The sequence below is a fragment of the Ahaetulla prasina genome, chromosome 2, assembly GCF_028640845.1.
Source record: "Ahaetulla prasina isolate Xishuangbanna chromosome 2, ASM2864084v1, whole genome shotgun sequence".
NCBI classification, from domain to species: domain Eukaryota; kingdom Metazoa; phylum Chordata; class Lepidosauria; order Squamata; family Colubridae; genus Ahaetulla; species Ahaetulla prasina.
The window spans coordinates 174,379,706-174,402,575 of NC_080540.1; the positions used below are offsets into that span (position 1 = coordinate 174,379,706).

Here is a 22,870-nt window from a genome sequence, read left to right on the forward strand (position 1 = left end):
TTTGGGGATGAATATAGTCACTTATTGAGGTCGTATACCAGCCATTTCCATTATTATAAATATCATTTGGAAAGTTATTCTATTATTCTATAAAACATTTTCTAATTAAAATCTAGAAAAAAAAAGAAGAAAACCTTCAACCAGATTATCCATCTCAATAAAAACAATGTTTTTAAAGCATACATTGTTGGCATGGAAAGGCAAGTCTAAATGGACTGCCATAAATTATTATTTTTGAAATTACACTGATACCTGGACATGCATAAGATTTGTAGATCCGTATGAATGCATATGGAATTGGAGTATATCATCACTACATTTGGTTTTTAAAAACCTCTTCCTTAAAATAAGGACAGTTTATTCATTTAGGGTAATTTGAATCAAGAAATCTTTTACTGTGATTAACATTTAAGCATATAAAAACCTGAAATAAATATTTAGAATCAGCCTTCATAAACTATTTTATTATTTATTATTATTTTTATTATTTAAATTTGTATACCGCCCTTCTCCCGAAGGACTCAGGGCGGTTCACAGCCAGGTAAAAATACAATACAATAAATACAAATTAAAATACAATTAAGAAACTTATTAAAATTGGCCAGGATTAAAATTTGAAGCTAAAAACCCATTTAAAACCCATTAAAACACTAACCCAGTCCAGCGCAGATGAATAAGTAGGTTTTAAGCTCGCGGCGAAAGGTTCGGAGGTCCGGAAGTTGACGAAGTCCTGGGGGGAGTTCGTTCCAGAGGGTGGGAGCCCCCACAGAGAAGGCCCTTCCCCTGGGCGTCGCCAGACGACACTGTCGCGCCGACGGCACCCTGAGGAGCCCCTCTCTGTGAGAGCGCACGGGTCGGTGAGAGGTATTCGGTAGCAGCAGGCGGTCCCGTAAGTATCCCGGCCCTATGCCATGGAGCGCTTTAAAGACATTCACCAACACCTTGAAGCGCACCCGGAAGGCCACAGGTAGCCAGTGCAGCCGGCGCAGGATAGGTGTCACTCGGGAGCCACGAGGGGCTCCCTCAATCACCCGCGCAGCTGCATTCTGGACTAACTGTAGCCTCCGGATGCCCCTCAAGGGGAGCCCCATGTAGAGAGCATTGCAGTAGTCCAGACGAGACGTCACAAGGGCGTGAGTGACTGTGCACAAGGCATCCCGGTCTAGAAAGGGGCGCAATTGGCGCACCAGGCGAACCTGGTGGAAAGCTCTCCTGGAGACGGCCGTCAAATGGTCTTCAAAAGACAGCCGTTCATCCAGGAGAACGCCCAAATTGCGCACCCTCTCCATCGGGGCCAATGACTCGCTCCCGACAGTCAGCCGCGGACTCAGCTGACTGTACCGGGGTGCCGGCATCCACAGCCACTCCGTCTTGGAGGGATTGAGCTTGAGCCTGTTCCTCCCCATCCAGACCCGTACGGCCTCCAGACACCAGGACAGCACTTCAATGGCTTCATTGGGGTGGCCCGGTGTGGAAAAGTACAGCTGGGTGTCATCAGCGTACAGCTGATACCTCACACCGAAGCCACTGATGATCTCACCCAGCGGCTTCATATAGATGTTGAACAAAAGGGGCGAGAGAATCGACCCCGCGGCACCCCACAAGTGAGGCGCCGCTGGGTCGACCTCTGCCCGTCAACACCGTCTGCGACCGGTCGGAGAGATAGGAGGAGAACCACCGATAAACGGTGCCTCCCACTCCCAATCCCCCCAACCGGCGCAGCAGGATACCATGGTCGATGGTATCAAAAGCCGCTGAGAGGTCTAATAGGACCAGGGCAGAGGAATAACCCCTATCCCTGGCCCTCCAGAGATCATCCACCAACGTGACCAAAGCCGACTCAGTGCTGTAACCGGCCGGAAGCCGGACTGAACGGGTCCAGATAGACAGTTTCCTCCAGGTGAAGGGGAAACTGATATGCCACCATATTTCTACAACCTTCGCCGCGAAGCGAAGGTTGGAGACTGGACGATAATTACCTAAAACAGCCGGGTCCAAGGAAGGCTTCTTGAGGAGGGGCCTCACCACCGCCTCTTTCAAGGCGGCCGGAAAGACTCCCTCCAACAAAGAAGCACTCGTAATCCCCTGGAGCCAGCCTCGTGTCACCTCCTGAGTGGCCAGCACCAGCCAGGAGGGGCACGGGTCCAGTAAACATGTGGTGGCATTCAATCTACCCAGCAACCTGTCCATGTCCTCGGGAGTCACAGGGTCAAACTCATCCCACACAACATCACCAAGACCGCCCTCAGACGTCCCGTCCGAATCGCTGCAATCTTGGTCCAGACCGTCCTTCAGCTGAACGATTTTATCGTATAGATAACCGTTAAACTCCTCAGCACGTCCCTGCAACGGGTCATCCCGCTCCCCCTGGTGAAGGAGGGAGCGGGTCACCCGAAACAGGGCAGCTGGGCGGTTATCTGCCGACGCAATGAGGGAGGAGGCGTAGCAACGCCTCGCTTCCCTCAGTGCCACTAGGTAGGTCCTAGTATAGGATCTAACTAGTGTCCGATCAGCCTCTGAACGGCTGGACCTCCAGGAACTCTCTAGGCGTCTTCTCCGGCGTTTCATCCCCCTCAGCTCCTCGGAGAACCAAGGAGCCGGTTGGGATCTACGCCGGGTCAGAGGCCGCAAAGGCACGACACGGTCTAAAGCCCCGGCCGCAGCCCGTTCCCAGGCTGCAGCCAGTTCCTCTGCCGTGCCGTGAGCCAAACCCTCAGGAAATGGCCCAAGCTCCGTCCGGAACCTCTCTGGGTCCATCAGGCGCCTGGGACGGTACCAACGTAATGGTTCCGTCTCCCTGCGGTGTTGGGTAGCAGTCAGAAAGTCCAGGCGAAGGAGTGATCTGACCATGACAAAGGTTCAATGACTATTTCCTTTAAGTCCAGATCTCTCGACCATTGACCAGAGACAAAAATCAGGTCCAGTGTGCCACCCCCGATGTGAGTGGGGCCATCCACTACTTGAGTCAGGTCCAAGGCCGTCATGGAAGCCAAGAACTCCCGAGCTACCGTCGATGACGAGCCGGCAGATGGCAGGTTAAAGTCCCCCATGACTAAAAGTCTGGGGGTCTCCACCGCCACCCCGGCAAGCACCTCTAGGAGCTCGGGCAGGGCAGCTGTCACGCAGCAAGGAGCCAGGTACGCGACCAGCAAGCCCATCTGACATCTATGTGCTAGTGCTTTGTATTGCTACTAAGGAATTTTGAGGTGCTTCAACATATTTGGGAGACACCAATACTGAAAAACAGTTATCAGGAAAAGGGTGGGGAACACTGTGCAAATATCACACAGCTTTGAACAGGGCTATTTTAACCTATTCTGTCCTCTGCGTCCACAAACAACCTGAATTGCAGAATTTGGATATAACAGTGAGGTTCAAATGTTGTCTCAGCTCATACATTTCCAGAATGTGTGATCGCTAAGTGATTCAATTATTAAGCAAGTTATCATGTGACGGGACCCGATTTTTATTGCAGTTCTTAAGTGAATCACTTTGGTTGTTAAGCAAATCATGCAGTCATTAAGGGAATCCAGTTTTCCCCCATCCACTTTGCTCGTTGGGACCTGGGTGGAAAGGTCACAAATGCAGTCACATAACTGCAGGATGCTGCAACCTGTCGTAAATGCCAGGTACCCAAATTGCGATCACATGACTGTGAGGTGATGCAACAGTCATAATTTTGAGGACACCTCATGGGTCCCTTCAGCACCATTGTAATTCCAAACCATTGTTAAATGAATGGTTATAAATTGAGAATTTACCTATGGAGGTAAATTCTGTTACAAAAATCTGGGTCACTGCTAGATTACAGAACAGAGATACAAAAGTACAGAAACCTCTTGCTTCTCAATGCCATCTAGTTTAAGTTATCCAGATACTTGCAGGTCAGTATTCATGGTTTCTTAGCTGCTACTATTAACAGAAACCGTGCTTCTAAATTCAGTATTGTGTGCAATGTCCATTAGAAATTTTGTCCATATGTATTAAAAATGCCCTGTTAAAACAGCTACTTTAAAAAAAATTGCCTCACATTTCCCTTTAGTATTATCTTAATGTAGACACCCGCACTCCACCCCCCCAAAATCCAAACACCGAGATGAACACGAATAATGAAAACAATACAACGAAACTTTAAGCTAGGTGGATTTATTAACTAAAAGATTCTTCACACCATCCCTGAACTGTCTCTGCACCTCCCAAAAGAAGGTACACCTCACTTTGGGAAAACTTGTATTAAAACCATGTTTTTGGCCATATTTGTTGCCATTATATTGTATTTTAATAAACTCTAAAACCGTTGAGGAGCTATTTTTCTAAGTACGTCTATAAAATGAAAACTAATTTCATTTTCACTTCCTCGCTTTAAAAATAATTATTCAAGAAAAGCAATCAGTTTAGTTCACCTTGGACGTTCTTTTTGTTCACATGCTTCGGAGACATAGTCGGCGCAGTAAAAATCGTTGGGACTACGATTCCCGGTATACCCAGAGAGCACGGCCTTTGAATAAGTATTCTGGGAATTGTAGTTTCGACTGTTGAGATAACATCGAGCTCAAGAAAACGACTATAAAGCACCGGAACACACTTTCTCGATCTGGACGGTTTAAGAATCAGGACACTCGGAAGCGCGCAGTAGCCAATCAGATCGAAGAATTTCGGCACACCGAAAAAAAGCCGCAAGAACTTTTGCCTCAACCTATCAATTTTTACACCCGGGAGAGCCCCCCAGCCAATCAGAAAGGCTTTGCCCATTTCCGCCAATTACAAATGAGATTTGCATTTGTTGACGAATTAAGGAACGGTAATTATATCCCTTAGCCCTATCGGAACGAAGTCTGCCGCTAAGCGTGATTAAAAGCTCCCGCCCCCCTCGCTCGGTCAACGGCGGAGCGGGGAGGAGGAAAAATAAAAAAGGCAGAGTAACAAACTAAATGACAGTAAAGCTGACTACTCAGGGAAGGACTTCCGTCACTACCGGCCCATGAATGTTTAAATCACGTGCCGCTCAACTATTAAGAAAGGGATGGTTGCTAAGGTCTGCCCAGGGACCGCCTTAGCTGTAGCTAAGGGGCGTGGAAACGGAAGTCGAGTTCGCCGGGGTCAGAGGCCGGCTGTGTTGATGTTGACACTAGGCCGGGCCCATAGATGGGCCGTAGTAGACGCCGCTGTCAGGAGACCGCGAGAGGTCCGGAAGCTTTAGGCGCCGGCGGGGAAAGGCCCTTTCAGCCAAACTGGGCCGCTCGGGACGGCCGCTTCCCTCTCGGGCGCCTCCTGGGGATTGAATGCTTCGCTTCCTTCCGCCTCCCTGCTGAGCCCGAGCCGAGTTGCCGTGGGACGGCCATACGTTGTGCTTGAGCCTGTCATCCGGGCACTTCCCTCCACCTTCCCTCTGCTTTCTGCCGTCCCTTTCGACTCCTCGTCCCCGACGTCGCCCTTGCCTCCCTCTGTCTCTTCCCCCCTCCCCTCCCCTCCCTGAGCCCTCCTCATCCGGGTAACCTGCCCGTGGCTTAGCCCTCCTCATCCGGGCACCCGGCGGCGGTGGGCCCTCGGTGCGCGGCGGTCTTCCTCTGGCCGCCGCCGCTGCTGCAGCCGCCGCCTAGACACGCGGCTCCTTCCGCGAGGCTCCGGCCAGGGGTCTCGTCCCTCGGCGCTCCTCCTCCCCCTCCCTGCCCCCTTCCCTCCCGCCCTCGCTTTGGCCATGACGATCCTGCCCAAGAAGAAGGCCTGCCCGGCTGCTGGAGACGGAGATAGGGACCAGCCCGGCTCGAGAGGGGGAGGCCCCGGCGGCCCGGGGGGCCCCGGCGGCGTAGGCGGCCCTGATTCTCGGGGCTGCCCCGGCGCCGATTCCCACCCGCGCGGCGTCGGCGTCGGAGGAGGCGTCGGACCCGGCGATCCGCATTCCGGACGCGGCGGAGCCCGTCCCCGAGCTTCGCCTCCTCCCCCGCCGCCGCGCTGGGGGCTGCCCCCCGCCGGGTCCCCTCCGCCGCCCAATCCCGGTGTTGGAGCCGGGGGCGACGGGCCCGGCCTCGGCCTACTCGACCCCGGAGCGGCCGAAGCGCGGGGCGGAGTAGGCGGCGGCTGCTGCTCCGGGCCCGGCCACAGCAAGCGGCGACGGCAGGGGGGGCCCGGCGGGGGGCTTGGTCTCGGTGGGGCGGCGGGGCCTGGGGGAGGGGGAGGCAATAGCCCCGAGCAAGATGAAGTCGGCGCCGGCTACAACAGCGAGGACGAGTACGAGACGGCGGCAGCCCGCATCGAGAGCATGGACCCGGCCACCGTAGAGCAGGTACCCCTCTAGCGAAAGGACCCGAAAATCGAGGAGGGAGGGAGGGAGGGAGGCCTCTGGACGGGCATTGAGTAACGGAAGGCATCGGGCTGGAAGCCACCTTTGGTGTGAGATAGCCAAAGGAAGCTCAACTCTTGGACTATAAGACAATAATGGTTTACTTAAACGCCCCCACCCCCCTATGGTTAGAAATGGTCAGCCGAGATGTGGCTGAAAAGCACACCGGCTGGCCTACCAAATTGCTGGCCCTGTGTGGTATTCCCGATGAGTTTAGCCCGTGATGCACAACTTTCCTGACCGTCTGCAACTGCCTCGTAAGGTGTATGAACTGGCTGTTATGCCTCTTTTTCTATTGGGGAAAAAAAAGAAGTTGCACCAGATTTAATTTTTAGTTGGCTTGCCCATAGCAGTGAGGTGTGCAAATTCATGCCTTGGAAGCACTGTGTCTGAAATACATTTGCTAAATCGTCAGGATTGCATCATAGAGAAATAATCCTTTCTGTATCTCGATGTAAGTATTTGCCATTTTTATTTAGGAAAGTTGTTGGTTCAAAAGGAGATGGGGGGGGGCTGTTGTATTAAGATATTAGTATACAGTAATCCTGAAAGGAAGGAGGATGTGGATAGGAAAGTGAACCTCTTCTGCTAAATCTGCTGACCATGACTTTGGTGATCATGGATTATTATTATTATTTTTTATTATTATTATTTATTAGATTTCTATACCGCCCTTCTCCCAAAGGACTCAGCCAGAATACAAAACCAGAATAAAAAACCCAAAAACAATACAATATACAATTAAAACAAAATTAAAAGACTTATTATACAATTTGGCCGAAAAACATTAAAACATTTAAAATTCTAAAAACCCATTAAAATTCATATAAAATTTAGAAATATAAAATATAAATTTAAAATACAACAAAATTTAAGCCAGCCCCGCGCGAATAAATAAATACGTTTTCAATTCGCGGCGAAAGGTCCGAAGGTCAGATATTTGGCGTAAACCAGGGGGAAGTTCGTTCCAGAGGGTAGGAGCCCCCACAGAGAAGGATCTTCCCCTGGGGGCCGCCAGCCGACACTGTTTGGCGGACGGCACCCTGAGAAGTCCCTCTCTGTGTGAGCGTACGGGTCGGTGGGAGGCATGAGGTAACAGTAGGCGGTCCCGTAAGTACCCAGGCCCTAAGCCATGGAGCGCTTTGAAGGTAGTAACCAAAACCTTAAAGTGCACCCGAGAGACCACAGGCAGCCAGTGCAGTCTGCGCAGGAGTGGTGTTATATGGGAGCTACGTGGAGCTCCCTCTATCACCCGCGCAGCTGCGTTCTGGACTAACTGAAGCCTCCGAGTGCACTTCAAGGGGAGCCCCATGTAGAGAGCATTGCAATAATCCAAGCGAGAGGTGACAAGAGCATGAGTGACTGTGCACAAGGCATCCCGATCAAGGAAGGGGCGCAACTGGCGAACCAGGCGAACCTGGTAAAAGGCCCTCCTCGAGACGGCCATCAAATGATCTTCAAATGACAGCCGTTCATCCAGGAGAACACCCAAGTTGCGCACCCTTTCCTTTGGGGCCAATAACTCGCCTCCAACAGTCAGCCGCGGCTGCAGCTGACTGAATCGGGGTGCCGGCATCCACAGCCACTCCGTCTTGGAGGGATTGAGCTTGAGCTGTTCCTCCCCATCCAAACCCTGGAATATGAAGCTATACTAATGTGAGGCAAAAGAGAATGAGGATACTGATGGGAGGATAAAGGAATTGTCTGGGTTCAAACATGTGAAGAAGAGGGGAGGCTGTCCACTGGAGTGCTGTGTCCTGTTTGGGAATAAAAGGTAAACATTCAATCTCCGTTGGAGGAGAAAACTTTCTTCCACAGATTCCAGTTTGTTTTTGGATAGCAGCAATAATGATATTGTATCTCTTGTTCTTGCTTTACCTGCCAAAACATTTTTTGCCTGAAGCTTCATGCAGTAGATTAATAAATTCACTTATTTTGCTAGTTTCACTTTTTTCTCCACTAAATTGGTTAGGCTAGTTGATTGATGGTTAACTTTTATTTCTTATGTAATCACAACTAGGATATCACATCAATTGATTATACCTGCTGAGGGTTAAAAAAACGGGGCCCCATGAAATTTTAACATTAGGTGTGGGCAAAAAAGGAACAAGAGCTCCATTGTAATCAGAAAAAAAGGCAGGTTTGTTTTAGGTGGAAAAAGTATAGTTGTAGAAGTCAGTGAAAATAGTGATTATTTTTCTGCAGTTTTGGAGTTGCAAATATAGTGTAGTGTAGGGTCGTGGTGGCTCAGTGGCTAAGACGCTGAGCTTGTCAATCAAAAGGTCAGAAGTTCAGCAGTTCGAATCCCTAGTGCCGCATAATGGGGTGAGCTCCCATTACTTGTCCCAGCTTCTGCCAACCTAGCAGTTCAAAAGCACATAACAAATGCAAGTAGGAAAATAGGGACCACCTTTGGTGGGAAGGTAACAGTGTTCCATGCGTCTTTGGCATTTAGTCATGCCGGCCACATGACCACGGAGACGTCTTCGGACAGCACTGGTTCCTCGGCTTTGAAATGGAGATGAGCACCCTAGAGTCGGGAACGACTAGCACGTGTGTGTGAGGGGAACCTTTACCTTTTTATGCTTTATTATTACTGAAAAATCTGTGATTACAGTTATGTATTTTGCAACTGCTTAACAATGTGGGGGATAATTGTACAAGAAAGAGTGTGCCTATTGTGAATTGGAGAGACTGAGGAAAAGTATGATGGAAGAAATACTAACAGTTGGGGTTACAGTTGGGGTCCTACCACAGTTGGACCTACCTTGTTGTAGGTCCAACAAGCATGCTATTCAAAAGTTAGATTCCAACATTTATATGCCTGTACCATATGTATGGCTATATAACATTGATTAGGTTTCACTTATGTCTAATTATGAAACCCAGAACATTTGTTTTTAAATAAGCTGTTCTTCAAGACTGGGCAATGTGAAATTTTTCAAATGGAAATATTTAATTGAATTTAAAATGTAATGTGTGGTTAGTAAAGTTTGAGCCCTTCCATTTTAATAATAAACATTTCTTTTTGATCCATTAATTGCCCCCATGGTTTTCTCAATAGGGCTATTGCTAAGTATATCTGAGACTTCCCAGGTAAACCAGACACATGGTCAGTGGAGCTAATTCTGCTTTATTGTAAGGTTACATTAACAGAATCTTGCAAGTCTGAAAATACAAATCTCCTGCTGTCTCCTTTACAGTCTGAGAAGAGGTTAGGGAGGGTCCCTTCTGAGCCTATTTCTCTACTCGTTATGCAGCTATCGGCTATGCTCTCTCTTATCTGATCATTTCCTAGGCAGCATCTACCCATCTGCTCCCCACTCAAGATGTTTGTTACATAACATTTCAGCAAGCTTAAATTATAAGTTTCTTTATAGTATACTGTCATTCCTGGACAGCATGTCAATATGTTTTGCCACGGTTTGTTACCAAAAAGCTCAGTTGCTATAAGATAGGTCTTAGGGACATGCGGAAGAAGTGTATTTGTATTTGTGATTCAAATCCCTGACTTGAGGTAAACTAGAAAACTCTCGAAATTATGAAATACAAGTGAGTTCTCTTCATCCCAATATACCAGTGGGAAGCTAATTTGAGTTAGGGACTACTAGAGTGGCTCTAGAGCATAATTATTCATGTTTTTAGCTTAAATATACTATGCTTTCCTTGCCTTTAAATTTGCTGTAGGATCACTCCATATTCTATTGGATTATAGGCATCTTTTTAATAAAATTAAGCCGTTTGAAGTTATTTCAGCTAAAGAGATAAGTGATGTTAATGTGGCAAAAAAGTAGCTGGAATATTCTTTACTACCACTCTAGCCTTTTAGAATTGATGCTAAATCTGGATGTCAAATGGTTGAAGCAGAACACTTGGCTTGGAATTTAACTTAAGGTTCTGGCAGATGCAGCAATTTAAATACATTAAAAAGCCAAATTCTCTCTGCCATAGAAAAAGAAGGCAAAGCAGCTGTTTTAAACTCTAGCACTGTGAATTTGAGTCCAGCATTTGAGGGAAAACCTATTAAATGCAACAATTAGACAACAAAGCAAGTTGCTTTGGAAAATCGCCAAGCTTTGTGAACTGAAAAAGCCCATTAAATGTTTATATTGATGTATCTAAAAGTTTGGGGCAAGTTAATTTGTCTATAATCACAAAGCATCAAATCAAAAAGCTCTTAGTTCACTTAAAAGGCTTCTGAATAGCAGTGCAATTCAATTAAGTTCTGGGACAGGCCAGCTTGATACCCTGTTTGTAAGTCTGTGGTACTAATGTGCCAGATCCTAATTGGTGTACTATATTTTGTTAAGATGCACATGATTGGACTGTTGACAATAATTATGAGGAATAATACAGCCTGGGGTGTGTGAGCAATGTATTTTAGGGTTGGACCAAGCAGTTTGCCCTTCTAAAAAAGGGGGAGAAGATATATTTTGGTAGAATTCATATTAGTCTATGTCACTTGCTGTCTTCAACTGAATGGGTCTTCCTCTTTTGGAAAAAAATTTTTTGTGAGCATGAGGTTGTTTCAGAGGCTTAGAAAGTTATAACATCATACCTGTTCTACTGAGGTAGAACATTAACATTTGGCAATTATATTATTTAATAAATAGACTCTGCAGTTTCGGGGGGAAAAATTAGTCTGGCAACTTCCCTAGGGATAAGAGATCCAAGTTGTAAGTCAGCTAGAATTTTACCCTAGTATTTTAACATAGGACCAGAAATTATGTTAATAAAGCAACAGTTATTATGGAGCTCATTAAATAAGACCTACATAATACAAGTTATTTCAGACCATGCAGGGCTGCTCATCATAATTTCTCTGAAATGTTCTAGGCATAGCAGGTAGTTTTGGGAAAAGATATAAAAAGAATAAACTTATGTGCAGATATAGATATAGAACTGTGTTATCCCTGTCAACTTCAAATCTATGACTGTCAGAGTATTCTTAGGTGCTGGGACTCAAGTATTTCTGAGGAGACAGTTATTTACTATGAAGTGTCCTACTATGGTTGAATTCTTTTTCATGATTATAGTAGATATGACCTTTAACTGTATGTGCTGATCTCTGCTTACTTGTTCATCAAAAATGAATTAGCAAATCTGAAGAGAAATTTAGATGAATTTTTGCCTTAATCTTTCTACAGTTCTACAGAAAGTATCTACTGTGGTGATTTCTAACCATCTACCTAAGCATCCACGTTTGTTGGATTGTAACTCCCATCACCTTCACTCAATATATTGGTCAAGGATTGTGCAAGTTACTTAAGAATACAGTTAGAGGGGCCTATATGGAGTAAATTGAATGTAGTTTTTGCTTTTTGTTTTATTTGGCCAGGGGTCTTGAAATCAGTATTTATTCTGGTGACTGCTTGGAAAGCCTTTGCAGTTTTCTTGGCAAGATTTCAGAAATGGTTTGCCATTGCCTCATTCCTAGGGCTAAGAGGGAATGATAGGTCAAAAATCACCCAGCTGGTTTTGTACCTATGGCAGGACTAGAACTAATGGTCTGGTTTCTACCCTGATGTTTAACCACTGCACCAAAGTGGGTCTCTCTAATTTTTGCTTAGGTCAACACTGCAAAATGTGCTACTAAGTAGCTCAGTGGGCTCTGACTAAATGAAGTTGGATTCCATATCTGCATGGTTCCCCATAAGAATTAAGATTTGCAGAGAAAAGGAGTTTCAAATATTTAGATACAGGTAATTCTTCACATAAAACCACAGTTGGGACAAGAATTTTCATTATAAGTCATTGTGATTGTAAATCCTTGTGATCATATGACCAGACCTGATTTTATAACCATTTTTACCATGGTCATAAGTCAAGTAACTGTGATTATAAGTGCTGAATGAATGGTGTGCTTTGCTGAAAACAGGCAAAAAATGTTACAAATCATGCTCACGTGACTATAGGATACTACAACCAGTTGTAAATTTGAGCTGCTTGGGAAATGCCCAGATTGTGATCATGTGACTGTGGGGATAAAGTGAAGGTTGTAAATTTGAATTTAGATCATAAATGATTTTTTTTCAGAGGCTGTTGTTAATTTAAACTAGGGTTAAGCAAAAGGCCATAACCCTAGGACTACCTGTAAAAAAGCTATGTAATATTGCATCATAACCACAGATAAATTAGGCCTTGAGCAAGGGTTGCATCTTATTCTAAGAACATTTGGTATGTGACATGCCATTAAAACATACAAATCAGTAATGTTGCTAAGATTTCTCATGGTTATGATACACGATTTGGAATAGATGAAAACTGTGCCTTGTCCTTCCCCAGTTAAGCATATAAGGAAAGGAAGGTGTTCATTTACATATTTTGCAAAGTGGCTAGGCAAATTGTACTGTATGTGTGTGCAATTTTTCAGCATGATTGTCATAGGGGTATTACATATTTCTTATGAATGATTGAAGGTCACTTGTAATTTTGATATAACCAGATTGGCTGTATACAGTCATGATTTCAGCTGGTTTCCTTTGTGCTACCCCCCCTGCATTTACCCACTCTAATTTCATATCTCAATATATTTATACATTTATTTTCTAACCTTGGAAGTGAATTGGTAGATGAAGGACAATGAAGGTGGAAAAATGATAAATGATTTTTAGCAATTGAAGTGATACCTGTGTGGCTTTTTTATTGAATAGAAACAATATGAACAAGAATGTTACCATTGCATAGTTGAGAGATTGAGAAGTGTACCATGTGTGATGAAACTTGAAACAAAGAAATATTCCCTGCAAAGTCACAAACTATATAACGTAAAGCGTTCTTTCTCTTCATGCATGTTCACTTCAAAACACTCCTTTTTACATATCCCAAAGAGGAGTTACATAACCTTATATATTTTGGCATTATCTGCTAGTTATATATAAAAAGGAATTTCCAGCAGATGTTAAGTGGACAGCAAGATGAAGGATAATGGAGTTTTCTATTTTGTGCTTAGCGCAGAAATATAGCAAGTTGTTATGTGAGAAGCAGAACATTCCATGTCTTTTCTACTGATCTGTAGGGAATAGTGAGTCTACAGAATGGTGTATTTTTTAAAGTAGCAAGCCTGGCTGTGTTGTTGGCATATCTTGAAGTTTCCATAGCCTGGGTCAACCTTCTGGGTGTCTGGATTGCAACAACCATAACTCGCTAGCTCTTCTACCTATTGCTGAGAAGTTTGGAAATTAGAGACATCATATATGTGATATAATCAGGCTGCAGCATGTACCCATTTCTTACAAAAATTACAATTCATTTTCTTTTTATATTTATCTTCTCTGTATTTTAATGTGCCGGATTGCCTAGAAAAGTTTCTAATGAACTAATCAAAATAAGCATCATAGTGTTCCCGCCTTATCCAGTGAAAAGTATAAGTTCTTTTAAAGCCTGTTAAGTCTAAATGGTCACATTATGTTGCTACCTGGTAATGCAGGTCCTCAAGTTATGACCACCAAAATTGAGCCCAAAATTTATGTTGCTAAATGAGAAATTTGTTAAGGGAGTTTTGCCCAATTTTACGACTTTTCTTGCCACATTTGTTAAGGGAAGCACTGCAATTGTTAAATTAGTAACACTGTTGTTAAGTGAATCTGACTTCCCCATTGACTTTGCTTGGCAAAAGGTCACAAAAGGGGATCACATGACAGCAATGGCCATAAATATGAACCAGTTGTCAAGCCTCCGAATGTAAATCACATGACTATGGGATGCTGCAATGATCATAAGTGTGAAAATGGTCACAAGTCAGTGCCGTCTTAACTTTGAACAGTCACTGAATGAACTGTGGTAAGTCGATGACTACCTGCTAAATTGGCAGGAGAGCCATAGAGTCATAAACATCTGGAGAACATTACGGTAATTGGAGAAGCCAGCTTTGTATTCTCTTTGCTGAGTATTAATTGATGGTGAGAATGCCAGTGTGAAAAGTAGCCAAAGAAGAAAGTTTTGCACCAAAACATAGCACTTGAAGCATCCACAGTTTTTTTTTCCTGTTGATCTTCTCTCAATATGATTTCTAATACGACATTGTTGATCTTTGTCTCCAAGGAACACAGATTACTGGAGTAGGCCTAAATTTCAAGTAACAAAACAAATATCAATTTGAAAATTTTTGTTTTCAATCTAGCTTCAGGTAGGAAGCTTTTAAATAACCACTAAGATATTGTTTTGAACTGTCATTTTTCCTTTTTAAAGCAGGATTCATTAATTAGTAGTCTGTTTTATGCCCTTCTTGTAATTTTTGTACCAAAAACATTCTGTTGGACTAGAGATTGCTTGTTGGTCTTCAGAAAATTATTTCATGACTGAATGTTTGCAAGATTATAAGGTCAGAATTAAAAGGAAAATAAACACCAGTAGAGGTTTCCAGAGGAACTATCACCTAGTCTTCCTTATGTCCCTAATCTAGTGCCCTGACTCTGCAAATATTCTCTTTCCTTAATCTGTTAAAATTCAGTATTATTGGGGCTGATAGGGAATGATGAAAAGGTAGAATTGCTAACAAAGGGGATACGAAAATCTTGATTACTTAAAAATCTAGCTCTCGCTGTTGCCAGTAGATGGCAATGAAACTATTTGGGCCAAAGATGAAAGGCTCAATAAATTTGGAGTAGCATTCTTTTGAATTGCCATTAAATAGGTTTTTCCGAATTACTTGTGTACCATCAAGTTGGTATCAACTTTTAATGACTAAAGTCTTTAATAGATTACTGAAAGACAGTATGCAGTGGGTCATTAAGTGATCATTTCTTGCACAGAGTAATGTACCTATTCAATATAGATATATCTCAATTAGTACAACTAATGAATCCCACAAAATGGTTGCATTATTCAAATTTACAATATTTAAAGTGATATTTCTATGAAAAATAGGGTAATTGGCTCCAGCCTGAAACACAAATGTTTACATATTAATTAAACACTGTAAAAGAAGATAATATATGCAAAGTATATTTGCTATCGCATGTATTCTGCAGATGCATTAAACACAAGTTGCTATCACTTCATAATTTGCGGTAAATCAAGTATTGCGCTATTCAAACTCACACTAATTGTAACCTACCTGTATGCTTGAAACAATGATACCATATGAAATTGTGGAATTTACTTCAAAAATGATTGAATGTGTTTATTTAGGAGAGAAGAAAAGATTATTTAATTAGAATGTGAAGAGGGTGCTTTTATTTCTTTTTCCTTTTGAAAAAAAGCTAATTGCTAATCCTACAGGTTGCAGAGCTGGATATATGGGTAGGAGAATGCAGAAAACAGAATTGTACAACCAGGCATGACTTAAGTGCTGTTCTTAAAACTCTGGGTATTTGCAAAAAATATGGGGGTTGTACCAAAATGAGCTTGTAATCATGAAGCCTCTGGAGTGGTGCCTTAGCTGCTATCTTCCTGCTTCATGACCTCTCACATTCTCTGTATAACAAGCATGGAAGATGAAGAGCTTTAATCTGACTTTTGAGCATGGGAATTGTGCTTACTGGGTTCAATTTAAGAAGTTGGGACTGACCTGTAAAGCCTTAAATGGCTTAGGATCAATAAAGGGATTATTTCCACTGTTGCAAACCTGACAATCTGTCAAGATTTGTAGGAAGAATCCTATGCTGTCAATAGTCCATCTTTCTGGCACACATAGGAAAAGAGCTTTTTCCTCTATTGGCTCACAGCAAAAGGAGCACTTCTTTAGGAGTTGTGTTTGGCCCCTACTCTCTTGGACTAAAAAAAAAAATCCCTGAAGACATTTCTGATCAGGTTTTTAATTAATTGGATGCAATACAAATGTTGCTGTTAATTTATATTTTATACTCTGTTTCAATTTTAAATTTTACATACTTACTTTCATACTTATAAGTAGAAAGGCAAAGTATAAAACAGATATATAAATAAAATTGTGCATGTTTCGATTAGTGCCAATCCTGTATAATTCTATTCTTGGTTACAGCACAATTTGGAATTAACGGTGGGGTTAACTGTTAATTAACCGAGGGTTGTAATGATTGCTGCTTGTTTGTGGGCAGCCTCTAGTGGGCAGCAGAGTTACTTATTGCATGTGGCTAATCTTTCTTCTCCAATGTGGTTTTTCCACCTGGTCCCTCTCTTTATAAGTAATCATGGGTAGAACAGGAGAAAAAGTTGGTTATGTTGCCCTCCCTCGTTTGTGGGATGGGGATGCTGTCTAACTTGCTGACATCTGCCCCTCCTGTCACCAGCAGGAACACAGGTTCGAGAAGGCGCTGAGAGAGAAGAAAGGGTTCATCATAAAACAGATGAAGGAAGATGGGGCCTGCTTGTTCCGGGCTGTGGGTAAGTCCTGCCTGCTGATGGGATCTACCTTAGAGAGGTCGGACAGCAGGCAGCGTCAAGCTGAAATGAATCTCTTCCCTCAGTTTTTTAAGTCACCTATAGCCTCTGGTCAAATATTTACATTGTGTTAGTTATAATATTTCAGATCCAGTGTTAGATTTCAGTATTGTAGATTTGATCATTAATATGGTGACTTACATTTAACATTTGACAACTGGTATTGCAGCTGGGTTTTTAAAAAATCAAATGTCCAATACCGTATTGAAAATGGGATCCAATTACTGGCATATTGGAAGTAAGGCGATCATTTTGATTTTTGTCTGCTCTGTTGCTGCCACATTTTCACTTTTAACCTCATTGGTTCCTTTTCATTTGGTCCCTAATGCAGTTTACTTAATTTGGTATTCAGCTTGAGATGAAAGTAACCTTTTAACCTGAGCCAGAGACCTAGTAGCAGGATGGGATGGAATCAAATACTTGTGCAAGTTCAGACTTCCAGTATTTTTTCTGAGTGGGAAATGTTAGTAGCTTTTAACTTTTGCTGAGGAAAAACAATCCACATATACTTTATTATTTTATTAGCTAAAAACTGTTTTGTTATTCAATACCTGTTGTTGGTTATCTGATTGATGTTTGTGGAAGAATCTGTTGCCATGTATATACCAGCAACGGAAAACCTCTGTACCACTAGATGTTTTCTTTCCCCAAAACAGAGAACCCTCTTCAACTGGGAATGCCTCCTGCCTTATAAATGAGGAAATAGGAATATTGGCAAAGTGGAGTTGTTGCTTAAAGACACTGAGGCTTTATTGTGTTCTATTCACTGGTGGGTAGCCTATGGGATTGCAAATTGGAAACAAAACTTTTGTACCCCCTCTTCCCTGCACTCCTGAAGGGGTGGGATGAAAAGTTCTGGCCATGTTTGCGGGTTTAAGGAGCAAATAAATGTCTGTTGGTCCATTATCTTGATATTTGTATTGCTTTAATACATCCAACTTGGTTGATCTGATATTTCTTCTGCACAGTCTTGATACTATCTCAAACTCTGTACATATGTCCAAAATTAATTAATTATTTTATTCATCAATTTGCCACCCATTTCGCAGTTCAGACAAAATTTAACACCTTAGTTTTCCTCCTTAGCTATCCTCTTACTGATTTTTAAAAAAATTATCAGTACTCTTTATTTAATAGGCTAGAATTCTTAACTCTGAAATTCTACTCTCACTTTGTTCACAATCATGCAAGTTTTCCTTGGACAGAATAGTGAAAATCAAGTTCATTGGCATTGGCAGGCAGAAACCCTGGTTAATTTTACTGACTCTTATAACTTCAACTTTATATTGCTCCTGCCCCAGTCACTCTATACTTTTATAATTCTTAAAATGCAGTGCTTCCTTTGTAAATTCCTAAATGTCTGCATTTCATATCATGGATGTTCCTTCACTTTCTGTGACTTTCCTCTACATCCTTATCTGCAATACACCTTTGTCCTTTTGAGATAGGGAACATTTGATCTATAACCTGGATGTACCCAATTGGACTTCCTCTTTCAGCCCCAGTTTGCTATACCAGTAGCACTTAGACTTATATACCGTTTTACAGTATAGCCGTCTCTAAGCAGTTTACAGAGTCAGCATATTGCCCCCAACAATCTGGGTTCTCATTTTACCCACCTTGGAAGGATGGAAGGCTGAGTCAACCTTGAGCCTGGTGAGATTTGAATTGCCAAATTGCAGTCAGCAGAAGTAGCCTGCAGTACTGCACTCTAACCATTATGCCACCGTGCTATACCTTCTGTACAGCAGTGACACTTTAAAAGATTGCAGCTTTTCAAATGTGCTTGTGATTTATTTGGGGTGGGGACTGGGGGGGTGGAAGCATGGTTTTACCTGGGTAAGAAAGAGCCAGTCCCTTTCCCCCTTTTCATATGCTATGACACTTCCCTTCCTGCAGCACAGTTGTTCTGAATGGATACTTTCTTAAGGCCGAATGTTGAGTAGCGAAGCAAAATTTTGCTGGGAAGGAAAGGGGATGTAGAGGTCAGAAGAAAGAAAGTATGATTATGAGATAACTCCATTTGTTCCTACTGATGATGGATGCAATATACTTTGAATATATTTCCTGCAGAAAAATTATGCGCTTCGGCTAGAAAAAAATTCTCTTCTCTAACTCTGCTTCTGTTGGCAGAGTTTTATTTATTCATTTGCAGAATTTGGGGGGAATCCTACAGTCATGTATGAGTGATAGTATTCTTTTCGAAAGAATTGTAAATTCAGTATGCAAACAAAAAAGAAGAGCTTAGGGGGAAAAGTAAGAATAAGACTGGGAAGACTGTTGATTTTGGTTCCATGGACTTTTGCTTAGTTAGAATAAAGTACAGATAGTTTTTGCTTAACAGTAATTGGGACTGGCAACTCCGTCACTGAGTGATGCGGTCATAAAAGTGTAAAATCACATAACTGCGCTGACTTACGACAGCAGTTGCAGTAGTTCTAGTTGCTATCATTAAGTGAATCCAGCATGGGTCATTAGGTGTCACATCACATGTTCACCATTTGCAACCGTCTGTTGGCTTCCCCATGAACTTTGCTTGTCAGAAACTGGAAGTGAAGGTTGCAAATTGTGATTACATGATGATGGGGAAATGTGACAGCCACAACTATGAAGATTAGTTGTAAGTCTCCTTGTTCGGTGTTTTCATAACTTTGAACATGGTTCAAAATTCAAGTAATTGTTAAATGAGAGCTATCTATATTAATTAGGAGTAGGAAATGATCCAAACCCTTCCCAAAATAATGAGATTTGATGAGGTTCTTAACCCCTTTTCTTTATCAAATGGCAGCCATGTGATAAAGATGAGCGGTGTTTCACAACCTTTGGGAGACCTTTGGACAAGAGAATAGTAGAGATGGATAAGTGTTGGAAAAGAAATGCTGAGAGAAAATCAAGAGTTTTAAAAGTGAAGAACAGAACTTTGTGCAAGGTTAGGGACTGGATAAGAAGTCGGAAAAGGGCTTAGGAAAGGCACAGGATCAAAATGATGAGACTAGTAACTGCCTTCAGCAGCTGAGTATTAGGTGGCTATGATAAAGATTATTCAGTAAAAAGCCAGAAAAAAAGACTAGAATTCTCCAGGCAAAAGGTGTCCCGGTCTGACAAAACATTTTGCTGGATGCAGAAGGGGACTCACATTATTTTTATAATGTTGTAAGAGGTGGGTTTCAATTTTTTTTACTACCGGTTCTGGGGGTAGCTTGGTGGGTGTGGCAGGGGACAGATACTGTAAAATCTCCATTCCCTCCCCACTCCAGGGGAAGGTTACTGCAAATCCCCATTTCCCCCCAATCAGCTGGGACTTGGGAGGCAGAGAATAGATGGGGGCGGGGCCAGTCAGAATTTTTACTATCAGTTCTCCGAATTACTCAAAATTTTCGCTACCGGTTCTCCAGGACTGGTCAGAACCTGCTGAAACCCACCTCTGTTGTAAGACAAGTAAATGGAATGTCAAAGCGGGGAAAAAGATCATTTTTACCTGATACTGGTAGTGCTTATAACCAGTCCCGCAGCATCCTTTTGATGTTATTACCCAAAGCATCATTAAAACCTAATTGCAAAGTTCTAATGGCTGCACCCACCTCCATGGTCATGTGATCACATTTTTGGCACTCAGCAATCAGCCCGCATTTATGGCTGTTTGCAGCACTCATTTGACCAAAGTTTACTACATTTTTGCTGGAAATTGGTGTTTTCTTCTAAAAAGGGGGGGGGGGCATAGCGAACAATAGATTTACTATGTTCATTTAACAACCACAACAAAAAAGATAAAATCAAGGTGGTCACCTGATGATCCACTTTATGACCATCACAACTTATGAATGGAATTTCATAAGTGCAATACAGATATGAATAAGATAAAAAAAAAATCAGATGGAAAAAAAAGACTGACAACCCTAAATGTAATCACCTTGAGCAGACAGCAGTATCATAGCTAGTTATGGAAAAGGGATTAAATTGAAGGCAGATCACCTGGGATAGTAGGGGTAGGTGTTTGTTTCAGGAATGCTGAAAGCCACGGGTAACAATAAGACTGTATATATAATATTATATAGTATAATATATAATATTATATAGTATAACAATACAATATATTGTTCCAATAAGATTGGAAAAATAGGACAAGCGGAGGATAGAAATAAAAGCACATCATGGGCAGAACCCAGAAGCAGTCTGAGTATAGTTGCTACCGACAGACCTTTCAAGACAGTTTCTGCTCTAAAATGAATCTGAAGTGAAAATGAAAAAAATCATATGCTGAGTTTTTGTTTCATTTGACTTATTTGTTCAAATATTTTGCTCAGAGAGGGATCAGTCTATACAGAATGCAATCTTTGGGATCTAGGTTAGATTTTGTTTTTCAAAAATAGCTTAATTACTATCTCTTTTAAATTGGCTCTTGGACCAAGCTGTACATCTTCTTTCTAGCGGGAGATATAAACTGAAAAGAACCAAAAAGTTAATATTCAGTGATTGACTAGCCAAAACACCATGTCCTCTCCTCAAACTTCAAATAATTGAAACTCATCCGCTGATCCAGTCAGTGTTTAACCAGTTGTTTACAACATTGTGAAATGGTTCCTGAAACTACATTCCTGGAATTCTTAAATTTTTGTAGAATACTTTTAAGAAAGCACCCCTTTCTGTTTCTCTTTTCTTCACAGCCTAGCTACATTTACTAGAAAAACTAGTGACCTGGTCGCTTTTACGAGAAACACATGCTAGAAATTTCCTGCTAGCTAGTGGTAGTGAGAATACTGTTACTCATGCATTGAATTTTCTGAGTAAAACCTCATTTCTACTTTAAAATGTTTGGTCTGTGCAGAGCCCCATATATAACTTAGTGGTTGTATAAAACAATTCTTTTCTTATATAGCATAATCAATGGTAATTTAAAATATGATACATTAATACAGCAGGTAATATATGAAGTAGTGAAATTTGAATGGAGCATCATTTCGACAAAGCCAAAAAAGGAGGCTTATCTGAGATTAAGTGGATATAATACTGCAATAATGAGTCTGGATTCAAATTGCAACATAGTCGTGCAATCGTCATGAATCTGGACAAACTAACTAGCAATTAGCTTCTATTGCCCCATCAGGAAATAAATATAATTTAGTTGCTGTTATTACTCATTGGCTGTATTCATCACTGAGTTAGAGAGTAAGCTACTTTCAGTCACCTGTTTGCCATCATTTTGCTTTTCTTTGTTTTAATGTACCCGTTGTGGGAAATGTATAAATTGATATGTTGTCTGAATTTAGAATGCTGACTAAATACAGCCGGAGGAGGAATGCTTCGTTTGTCAACGACTATTTTTTAAGGCCAGCAATCCTTGATTGTGACAGCAAGCTGAATTTTGAAAGTTTGAATGCAAGCTATGCCTGAATTCAGAACTCTCTTCCTCTGGAATTCCAGATTAGCCTTTTACAAGTTAACGCTCCCCAAATGTATTGTGACTGCAATTTGTAGAACTTTTATAACCCAGGCTGGCTGGGAATTGCAATAACATTACATCCAGAGTATAGCAGCTTGAGGAAGATTGCTCCAGATGATTCATACAAGCAAGCCAGTTGCTTTTTGTTGCAATCTAAAGAATCAAAGGCCATATATGAAGACCTGCTGCAACAAAAATAGTGCCAATCAAGCTGCCTCTTACGTTGTTATTCTTACCTGACTGGGATTGGATAATACTTCTAGGTAGTTAAAAACCAGGGTAGATAAAAATCAATTTTTAAAAAAAATTAAAATGGATTTTTAAAATTTAAATTGGATTTTTTTTATTTTTATCAAATTTATTTTAATAAAATGCTTTTGAGGTAAAAATCTATCTAAAAATAATTTTCTATTTAAGATACATTAATAATTTAGTTTATCCAGCATGAAATAGAGCTTAGTTATGTAGCATGAGGCTATATATTCTGCAATATTAGAACTATTGGTGAGTCAACAGTGGGTCAGAGGAGGAGCTGCTGCGGGACAGAGCTGATAATTGCTCTTTAAAAATTAAGATTTCAATCAAGTTGATTTCAGTCAAGCTTTTTTACCAGTGATTTAAACCATGATTTAAATCATGGTTTAAATCAACTTGATTTAAATTAAATCCACCCTGGTTAGAACCTACAAAACTTGTCACACACACACCCTCTTCCACATAATAAATAC

At 42.0% G+C, this 22,870-nt stretch overlaps 1 protein-coding gene across 3 annotated transcripts in view; it reads left to right on the top strand.

Moving 5' to 3' along the window:
- The first annotated feature begins 5,045 nt into the window (after positions 1-5,045).
- OTUD5 (OTU deubiquitinase 5) overlaps positions 5,046-22,870 on the top strand; it is a 62,446-nt gene continuing 44,621 nt past the window's right edge. The window contains exons 1-2 of one of the 3 annotated variants that reach the window (XM_058171845.1): positions 5,046-6,283; positions 16,552-16,645. In XM_058171845.1, the coding sequence (XP_058027828.1) occupies positions 5,699-6,283; positions 16,552-16,645 (679 nt within the window). In that variant the 5' untranslated portion in view covers positions 5,046-5,698. The remainder of the gene's footprint in view (positions 6,284-16,551; positions 16,646-22,870) is intronic. The other 2 variants (XM_058171843.1, XM_058171844.1) reach the window with 2 other exon arrangements.